Source organism: Aedes albopictus, chromosome 1, assembly GCF_035046485.1.
Source record: "Aedes albopictus strain Foshan chromosome 1, AalbF5, whole genome shotgun sequence".
NCBI classification, from domain to species: domain Eukaryota; kingdom Metazoa; phylum Arthropoda; class Insecta; order Diptera; family Culicidae; genus Aedes; species Aedes albopictus.
This window is the reverse complement of record NC_085136.1, coordinates 8060680-8071667: the sequence shown is the minus strand read 5'-3', so window position 1 is coordinate 8071667 and position 10988 is coordinate 8060680. Positions and strand designations below refer to the sequence as shown.

General features: G+C 38.3%; 1 protein-coding gene across 1 annotated transcript; it reads right to left on the bottom strand.

The window, feature by feature from the left end:
* Positions 1–3541: 3541 nt before the first annotated feature.
* On the bottom strand, positions 3542–6095 carry LOC134289878 (protein lin-31-like). The gene has a single exon (XM_062856585.1). The coding sequence runs from the start codon at positions 5320–5322 to the stop codon at positions 4342–4344; it is 981 nt and encodes a 326-aa protein (XP_062712569.1). The 5' UTR covers positions 5323–6095; the 3' UTR covers positions 3542–4341.
* Positions 6096–10988: the final 4893 nt, after the last annotated feature.

Here is a 10988-nt window from a genome sequence, read left to right as displayed (position 1 = left end):
CTGAAGGAATTTTCATAAGAATTGTCCGGAGATATTTCTAATCTAATCTAATCTAATCTAATCTAATCTAATACAAACGCAGCCAGTACGAGAAAGCATCCTGGAAAGTAATCAGGTTAGATAAGGCCCAATTACTTTTCTTGTCAATATTGAGGCTTGCAGCATATCAAAGATATGATGTATTACGAAAAAAATAATGAAGCACTACATATGCATATTAAAATATAACATATTGTAGTGCAACCTTACAAATGCGTAATAAAATAAGACATTACATTTGGACAAACACAACACAGAACATATATTTTGCCCTGTTACCCTGTTGGATAACGATTTCCGATGACAGGATGACGAGGTTTCATTAATGTTGTTGGTCCATCAGTCAATCCTGCAATCGTATTTTCTCTGGCATGTTGCCTTTTGTTCGCAGCATTAGTTGCTTTCATAGCTTATGGTTTGTCTAGGAATTTCTAATCCTAAGGGGCATCCCGATTCGGGTTTCATCACTAGAGTTCTATAACTTGAAGTCTGTGCCAGGGAAAGGTTTTCATCTCTAGTACTTAATCACGGCCCGAAATGGCCTGAATGTTGGCAATCGAAATAGGATTTCGCGCCTCTATTCTGCCAGAGCCCTATAAATGCGCATTAATTCTAGGGAAATATTTACAAGTTGAAATAGCACATTTAACACAAAAATAAAACTTGTAACAGATGCAAGCGTCAAAGCGGCCAGGCCTACTGCGTTGTATTTGACGCAAAGATGATTCTTCGAATTGTCTCGAGTTTAAACGATTGTTTTCCTTCGAAGCAATTCTAGAATCTACAGGGGAGGAGGGATGCGTGGACATACCGTACCAAACGCTTCACATACGTATTGAATATGGTTAAAATAATATACTCATATGATAATGATGAATATTGGAAAGCTCTCACCCGTTTCGTTTGTTTGGTCTGAAGTTAACAATCCATGCTTCTCGCAAGACCGCGAGACAGGACAAGCAATCAACAAGTTTTCCGAATGACTGCGTCTCCAGGACAATAACGGCACACACTAATTGTGAAACACAAGAACTACATACGACGAGATTCGGCACTTTCGATTTCCAGTAATCTTTTCTAATCACTTCAAAACTTTTCAAAAACACGCCCCCGCCCGGCTCCGGACGCGAAACCAGTGAACTTTGCGGATGGCGTAGTACCGGCGCTACGCCATGAGCGAAATCGCAAAAAAAAGCATCAAATTTACGGGTCTCTTCCTGGAGCGAGAAATTGTGCATCAAATTTATGTTTAAGAAGCGCGCACCATTATTTTCACAATAATAATCTTCAATTTGCACTTATCACATTAAAATATTCACTGGAGTTGAAATTTTCAGAAGGTGATGTCAGATCGCGAAAATGCGTGATAAACCTAAGAATTGTCCGGAGATATTTCGGAAAAAATCTTAGAAAACAATGATGGATTTCCAGAAAAAAAAATCACAAAATGATTGCCGAAGGAATTTTCAAAAAGGTGCTAATTTCAGAAGAATTTACTAAAAAAACACAAGTCCATAGACATTGCCACGGAAATTTCTGAAGGATTTTTGAAGAACTCTCCGAAAAAAAGTTTGCCGAAAGATATATACCACAAGATTTTGAAAGATTATGAAAATGAATTCAGAAAATATTGCAGAAAAAAGTATTAAACATAAAGCAAAATTCCGAAGTAGTTTTACAAATTAAAAAAATGCCTGAAGAGTTCGCTAACAATTTCAAGTAGGAATTCTCATAGACATTTCTGAATGAACTCCCGAATAAATGGCATCGAGCATGCTCAATGGCTTTACCGAAGGAACTCCCAAAACATGTTGAAAGAATTTCCAAAGTTATTTCCTACAGAAACTGTAGAAACAACGCCGAAAAAGTTACTTAATGAATTGGATTTCCAATTTGATTACTGAATAACCGGAATAATCAAAATCCTCCACTGGTCCACTGGGTGTTCTGTGTTGTCCGTTGCCTTAGGGGCTGTCCATAAACCACGTGGTCATTTTTTGGGAGATTCCGAACCCCCCCCCCCCTGCGTGGTCTTTTGTTCATACAAAATTTTTAAAATTTGTATGGACCGTGGTCTTTGACCACACCCCCCCCCCCACCATGACCACGTGGTTTATGAATGGCCCCTTATGTTAGTGAATGTTCAGTCTGTGCAACCACTGCACAGTGGGAAAAAATATGTATAAAACGCGAATAAATTCTATATCTCTGCTCGGAGTGGATGAATTCGAATGAATTTTTGACACGAACAGCCAAAATCTCTACAGTTTCAGCTAAGCAGGGTGTCATTCACCGCACGATGCTGGAAATCGGTGTATCGGGCCCGTTTTACCCCACTATCTCTCTTTCTCACCTTTTTCGAAAAATCCTGGAGTTCAAAATAATCTATTTATTTATTTCGTGTTTGTGTAAAAACTGCCGCAGTATTGGATGGAGCTGATTTAGCTCACCGCAAGGCCTTACAAATTGAAATATCTTCAAATAACCCAGATATCCCCTATTTCTTTGAAATTTCACATTCATCTCCGCCCGGAGTAGAACGCAATCCTCAAGAGCAGGACCAACCATATGTCAAATTGCTTATACTATGAAAGTTTTTACACAAATACGAGTTAAATAAGTAATTTATTTTTTACTCCAGTCGGGAAAACATGAGGATTTTCTCAAAATGGTGTGTGTGTGAGAGAGAGAGAGTGGGGTAAAACGAGCGAAACACACTGATTTCCAGCATCGTGCGGCGAATGACACCCTCCTTATCTGAAACTGTAGAGATTTTGGCAGTTCGTGTCAAAAATTCATTCGAATCCCTCCACTCCGAGCAAAGATATAGAATTTATTCGCGTTTTATACATATTTTTTCCCACTGTGCACTGGTTGAAGACGGTGTTGTGTCTTTTTTTAAAGACATTATATCATTGCGAAGAAACAGACATTTCCTATCATGGAAAACTGATGAAAAATTACTTTTTCTAACACGAACACGATTTTGTAAACTTATTGAACTTTTTATAAATCATGGACGATCATTTTCTACTAAAACTTTTCCAGTTCTGTGAATAAGTTACTTTTAATACGCTTATCCCCGAAGATAGAAATCGGTAAATTATTCGCAAGACCGGTTGAATAATAGTTATTTATGTAACGAGTTGCAAAAAGTTGATTTTTTCAGCACGAGTCGTACGAAGAGTGCTAAAAAAAATCGAGTTTTGCAACGAGTTCCATACAAATTTTTATGCGACGATTTTTTTATTATACAACTCATTTGAGTTGCATAATGTTCATAATGCAACCCAAATGAGTTGCATTATGAACATTATGCAACTATTTTTCATTATGCAACTCATTTCAGTTGCATAATGAACCAGTTCGGAAAAATTGGCCATTATGATACCAAAATGAGTCCTATAAAATGGGAATTATGATACCGTCTACCCCCGTTGGTTTGACCGCATCTAATCTGAACACTTTTTAATTTGACCCCCTCTATCTGCACAGCGTTCAAATTAAAGATGGTTCAAACGTCATTCTGCTAATGGAACGGGGTGAAACGGAACGCAGAATCAAAACAAAACATCAAATAAGGCTGCCAGCAGTGTGTTTTTCCGTCGCCCACAGGGTTGCTAGAAGTTCAAACTAAAAATGAACCCCGTTGGTTTACATGAGGTGTCGTTCAAACCAACGGGGGTAGACGGTACTGAATTGCATAAAGAAGATAACAGGCAGGCTTAGAAAAAATCATCGACTTTGGTAATATTTTACCGAAATCTCAACCATTAAGTTTCGTTAACCGGGAAAATTTAGTAAACCTTGCTCAATCTGCCGATCCTCGTTAGAGTTTGACATATAAACGAAAACATTTTACCGACATTTTGTAATTGTTTACAGAATTTCGGTAAAAATCCATTATCGAACGCTCAGCAGTTGAGATTTCGGTAAAAATTTCAGACCGTGACTAGCTGTGTGTATCAAAGTCTCAAAAATTCTGGTGAAATGTTAATAATTCCCATGAAGATTCGTTCAATTTGACGGCTGTGATCATCATTCCTCAAATCAAACAACATCGAGCATTTCCACTTAGTTGCGCGCATGAAGCACACATTCTTATTCATTCTCGTTTAAACAATTGGAAAATTTGAGTCACAGTTATTAGAATAATACAGTCAACGATTGATTCGGTTTTATTACTAAAAAAACCGACCGAAATATAGGATTCTTATACCTACGCTCTACGATAGTGTGTGTACGTTTATATACTTAGACAACTAGAAAACGGTTGCAACGATCCGCGAATCACCTCTGGGTCTAGGTCGGCTTCGGTAGTATTTTCGGTCCCAGTCCGGCCACTGCTAGGCTTCCAAATGCGGCCAACGGGTGCGCGTGATGACCGAGCGGTGGCAGCACCAGTGCAGGACCTTCCGGCATCGAAGTTGGCGTGTGCAGATGCCTACTCTTCTTCTCCGGCGGTTCCTGCAGACTGGATGAGGAGCTCGCGTCGTCCGGTTTCAGCAGGGATTCTACGTCGAACTGTCGCTTCCGGGAGAAGCTCTCCATGGCTCCTTTGATGATTGCATGTTGTTGTTCCATGGTGGTCGGGTAGGTGCAAACTGCCGCCGCCGCTGCAGCAGCTTGGCTTAGGGGTTCGGTGGCGGTTGGCATGTAAGCGGCAGGGTTCATGATGGGTGAGGCTGGGATCGCCGGGAAGAACTGCCTTGGTGAACTGTTGTCGAAGATGTCGTCGTCCGATGTGAGACCCATGTGGCGACGGACCTTCCGTTGAGCTTTTCTCCGTCGGAAGTCACCCTTCATGAAGTCGTCCACGTTCGCCGGATGGACGGCCCAGTAGTGGCCTTTGCCGTGGGCTGAACGTCCCGCCTTGATGAAACAGTCATTTAACGATAAGTTGTGACGGATTGAGTTTCGCCATCCTGGGCCACGGCTTCGGAAATAGCTGTAGTTGTCCAATATGTGCTGATAGATGTCGGACAGCACTAGTTTCTTCTCCGGTGAAGTGAGGATTGCAATCGCGATCAGTCCAATGTAGCTGTATTGTGGCTTTGGTGCAGACGAGAGTTTGCTGGCATCAGCCAGCAGAGCACTGGGTCCGACATCAGCCGGATTGTTCACATACACTGAAGGTTTAAAGAACCTCGACAGGGTTCTGGGATCTGTCACTATATTCCCATAGTTGAAAAACTGATTTGTTCGAAAACGCTCAACCATAGCATAGTTGTACAGCTGTAAGCTGTACTGGTCAAATTGCACTAAATCAGCACAGTTCAGCATCGTTCTAAATCTTCTGTTTTCCTCCACTGTCACGGCTTACTTTGGTAATCTTCAATGAAAATCAAATTCTTCACCGTCACGCTGATAGTCGAGAACGCGGATCACAGCAGGCTTGTGCGAGTACCGACGCGCGCGTGCTTCTACAGTCGAGTAATTAAAAAACTCTTTTGGCTTCTTCACACCGAGAGCTTCTTCGAGATTCAGCAGCAAACAACCAACACACAAAAACTGGGGAAGCGTGATCGAGCATCGGCCAAGCGCGCACTTCTGGTCGGGAGAAATTCAAACAGCTACTGACTTCAGAAGACCGAGTGGCGAGCCAGTCTACTCGCAGTAAACATGCCAAACAACGAACGGTCAGAAAACCCCCCTGGCCTGCGAGGGGTAAAAGATTTATATAAATATTTGCGCAAACAAGCCGTGCACCAATCGGAGCCCGCCGACTGGCAGTAGGCCACTCCCCTTCGAAGGAAAGAACGATGCACCGATTGGACGAGGCAGCCAATCGTAGCCGGCGGGTTGCTTCGACCAGGAGAGAGAACAGTGCAAGAAGCTGGCCTGGCGGTCGGTCGAGAGGGCTGTTAGCGGTGGTGGTGGTGGTGACGGGACAGGGCAGAGCAGTCAAACAACGAGCATGATTTATGCTTTGCGATCTGTACTCTCTGCTTGTTTTGTGTTTATATACACAACAACCGAGCTTCCAAGTCAAGCAAGCAAGCGAGGGACGACGAGGCAAGCTGGCAGCAGCAGACAAGCACAAACAAAAACCAACGTTGAAGCTATGCTGCTGCCTGGTTCGAGTTTTTTTTCTCGGTCAGAGCGATTGTGGGGTGGAGAAGCAGCAGCGAAATAAGAGTGAGTGGTCTGCTGAAGTGGGTATTGAGCAGCATAAGCGGCATTGAATAGCATTGCGAGAAGAGCGATGTGATGTGGGGTGCCAAAACGTGATAAATTATTTTAAAACACCTCAAACCCGGTGTGATGGTGGAGGCAGTGATGGCAGCTTTGTTTCTGTATTGATGGAAACGTTTGGGTCGATAAGTCTCTACGATTCGTTTGTATAAGCGATCAATAATATTCTATTTTTGCATTGCGATACTGATTCCACTGATTTTCTGTGCTGGTTCTGTTGGTTTATACAGAAAGTCGCAAAGTGCTGGTTTGTATAGAAAGTTTGCAATACAAATACAATACAAATACAATACAAATACAAATACAATACAAATACAATACAAATACAATACAAATACAATACAAATACAATACAAATACAATACAAATACAATACAAATACAATACAAATACAATACAAATACAATACAAATACAATACAAATACAATACAAATACAATACAAATACAATACAAATACAATACAAATACAATACAAATACAATACAAATACAATACAAATACAATACAAATACAATACAAATACAATACAAATACAATACAAATACAATACAAATACAATACAAATACAATACAAATACAATACAAATACAATACAAATACAATACAAATACAATACAAATACAATACAAATACAATACAAATACAATACAAATACAATACAAATACAATACAAATACAATACAAATACAATACAAATACAATACAAATACAATACAAATACAATACAAATACAATACAAATACAATACAAATACAATACAAATACAATACAAATACAATACAAATACAATACAAATACAATACAAATACAATACAAATACAATACAAATACAATACAAATACAATACAAATACAATACAAATACAATACAAATACAATACAAATACAATACAAATACAATACAAATACAATACAAATACAATACAAATACAATACAAATACAATACAAATACAATACAAATACAATACAAATACAATACAAATACAATACAAATACAATACAAATACAATACAAATACAATACAAATACAATACAAATACAATACAAATACAATACAAATACAATACAAATACAATACAAATACAATACAAATACAATACAAATACAATACAAATACAATACAAATACAATACAAATACAATACAAATACAATACAAATACAATACAAATACAATACAAATACAATACAAATACAATACAAATACAATACAAATACAATACAAATACAATACAAATACAATACAAATACAATACAAATACAATACAAATACAATACAAATACAATACAAATACAATACAAATACAATACAAATACAATACAAATACAATACAAATACAATACAAATACAATACAAATACAATACAAATACAATACAAATACAATACAAATACAATACAAATACAATACAAATACAATACAAATACAATACAAATACAATACAAATACAATACAAATACAATACAAATACAATACAAATACAATACAAATACAATACAAATACAATACAAATACAATACAAATACAATACAAATACAATACAAATACAATACAAATACAATACAAATACAATACAAATACAATACAAATACAATACAAATACAATACAAATACAATACAAATACAATACAAATACAATACAAATACAATACAAATACAATACAAATACAATACAAATACAATACAAATACAATACAAATACAATACAAATACAATACAAATACAATACAAATACAATACAAATACAATACAAATACAATACAAATACAATACAAATACAATACAAATACAATACAAATACAATACAAATACAATACAAATACAATACAAATACAATACAAATACAATACAAATACAATACAAATACAATACAAATAAGATACAATACAAATACAATACAAATACAATACAAATACAATACAAATACAATACAAATACAATACAAATACAAATACAATACAAATACAATACAAATACAATACAAATACAAATACAATACAAATACAATACAAATACAATACAAATACAATACAAATACAATACAAATACAATACAAATACAATACAAATACAATACAAATACAATACAAATACAATACAAATACAAATACAATACAAATACAATACAAATACAATACAAATACAAATACAATACAAATACAATACAAATACAATACAAATACAATACAAATACAATACAAATACAATACAAATACAATACAAATACAATACAAATACAATACAAATACAATACAAATACAATACAAATACAATACAAATACAATACAAATACAATACAAAAATTATAAGAATCCTGAGAGAATTCTGAGGAGAATCCTGAGAGGATTCTGTACAGTACCCTAAAAGGATTTTGTGAAAAACCCTGAAGGGGTTCTGTGGAGATTCCGAAGAAGATTCTGACTAGAATCCTGAAAGGATTTTGGGGAGCATCCTTAGAGGATTCTGATGAGAATCTTGAGAGGATTCCGAAGAGTTGTGGGCTTCGTGGCCGTGCGGTTAGCGGCGTCAGTCGTCTAGGCGTTTCGTAAGCCTCGGAGTGCGGGTTCGATTCCCGCTCCAGTCGGGGAAAACTTTTCGTCAAACGAAAAATTCTCCATTGGGCCACTGGGTGTTACGTGTGTTGTCCGTTGTCTCGTGTTGGTAATGTTCAGTCTGTGCAGCCTCTGGCTGAAGACGGTGTAGTGTCTTTTTTTTTAAAGAATCCTGAGAGGATTTCGAAGAGAATCCTGCGAGGATTCCGAAGAGAATCCTAAAGGATTCCGAAGAGAACCCTGAAAGGATTCCGAAGAGAATCCTAAAAGGATTCCGAAGAGAATCCTGAATGGATTTTGAAGAGAGGATTTTGAAGAGAGTCCTGAAAGAATTCCTGAATGGATTCCGAAGTGAATCCTGAAAGGATTCCGAAGAGAATCCTGAAAGGATTCTGAGGAAAATCCTGGAAGGATTCTGAGGAGAATCCTGAAAGGATTCAGAGGAGAATCCTTAAAGGATTCGGAGGAGAATCCTTAAATGATTCGGAGGAGAACCCTGGAAGGATTTGGAGGAGAATCCTGAAAGGATTCTGTGGAGAATCCTGAAAAGATTCTGTGGAGAATCCTGAAAGGATTCTGTGGAGAATCCTGAAAGGATTCTGTGGAGAATCCTGAAAGGATTCTGTGGAGAATCCTGAAGGGATTCTGTGGAGAATCCTGAAGGGATTCTGTGGAGAATCCTGAAAGGATTCTGTGGAGAATCCTGAAAGGATTCTGTGGAGAATCCTGAAAGGATTCTGTGGAGAATCCTGAAAGGATTCTGTGGAGAATCCTGAAAGGATTCTGTGGAGAATCCTGAAAGGATTCTGTGGAGAATCCTGAAAGGATTCTGTGGAGAATCCTGAAAGGATTCTGTGGAGAATCCTGAAAGGATTCTGTGGAGAATCCTGAAAGGATTCTGTGGAGAATCCTGAAAGGATTCTGTGGAGAATCCTGAAAGGATTCTGTGGAGAATCCTGAAAGGATTCTGTGGAGAATCCTGAAAGGATTCTGTGGAGAATCCTGAAAGGATTCTGTGGAGAATCCTGAAAGGATTCTGTGGAGAATCCTGAAAGGATTCTGTGGAGAATCCTGAAAGGATTCTGTGGAGAATCCTGAAAGGATTCTGTGGAGAATCCTGAAAGGATTCTGTGGAGAATCCTGAAAGGATTCTGTGGAGAATCCTGAAAGGATTCTGTGGAGAATCCTGAAAGGATTCTGTGGAGAATCCTGAAAGGATTCTGTGGAGAATCCTGAAAGGATTCTGTGGAGAATCCTGAAAGGATTCTGTGGAGAATCCTGAAAGGATTCTGTGGAGAATCCTGAAAGGATTCTGTGGAGAATCCTGAAAGGATTCTGTGGAGAATCCTGAAAGGATTCTGTGGAGAATCCTGAAAGGATTCTGTGGAGAATCCTGAAAGGATTCTGTGGAGAATCCTGAAAGGATTCTGTGGAGAATCCTGAAAGGATTCTGTGGAGAATCCTGAAAGGATTCTGTTTAGAATCCTGAAAGGATTCTGTGGAGAATCCTGAAAGGATTCTGTGGAGAATCCTGAAAGGATTCTGTGGAGAATCCTGAAAGGATTCTGTGGAGAATCCTGAAAGGATTCTGAGGAGAATCCTGGAAGGATTCTGAGGAGAATCCTGAAAGGATTCTGAGGAGAATCCTGAAAGGATTCTGAGGAGAATCCTGAAAGGATTCTGAGGAGAATCCTGAAAGGATTCTGAGGAGAATCCTGAAAGGATTCTGAGGAGAATCCTGAAAGGATTCTGAGGAGAATCCTGAAAGGATTCTGAGGAGAATCCTGAAAGGATTCTGAGGAGAATCCTGAAAGGATTCTGTGGAGAATCCTGAAAGGATTCTGAGGAGAATCCTGAAAGGATTCTGAGGAGAATCCTGAGAGGATTCTGTGGAGAATCCTGTAAGGATTCTGAAGAGATGCCTGAGAGGATTCTGTGGAGAATCCTGAGAAGATTCTGAAGAGAATCCTGAGAAAATTCCGAAGAGAATCCTGAGAGGATTCCGAAGGGAATCCTGAGAGGATTCCGAAGAGAATCCTGAGAGGATTCCGAAGAGAATCCCGAGAGGATTCTGTGGAGAATCCCGAGAGGATTCTGTGGAGAATCCCGAGAGGATTCTGTGGAGAATCCCGAGAGGATTCTGTGGAGAATCCCGAGAGGATTCTGTGGAGAATCCCGAAAGGATTCTCCACAGAATCCTCTC

Excerpts from the sequence above, each read along its gene's own strand:
- LOC134289878 (XM_062856585.1), bottom strand. The coding sequence starts at position 5,322 with ATGCTGAACTGTGCTGATTTAGTGCAATTTGACCAGTACAGCTTACAG.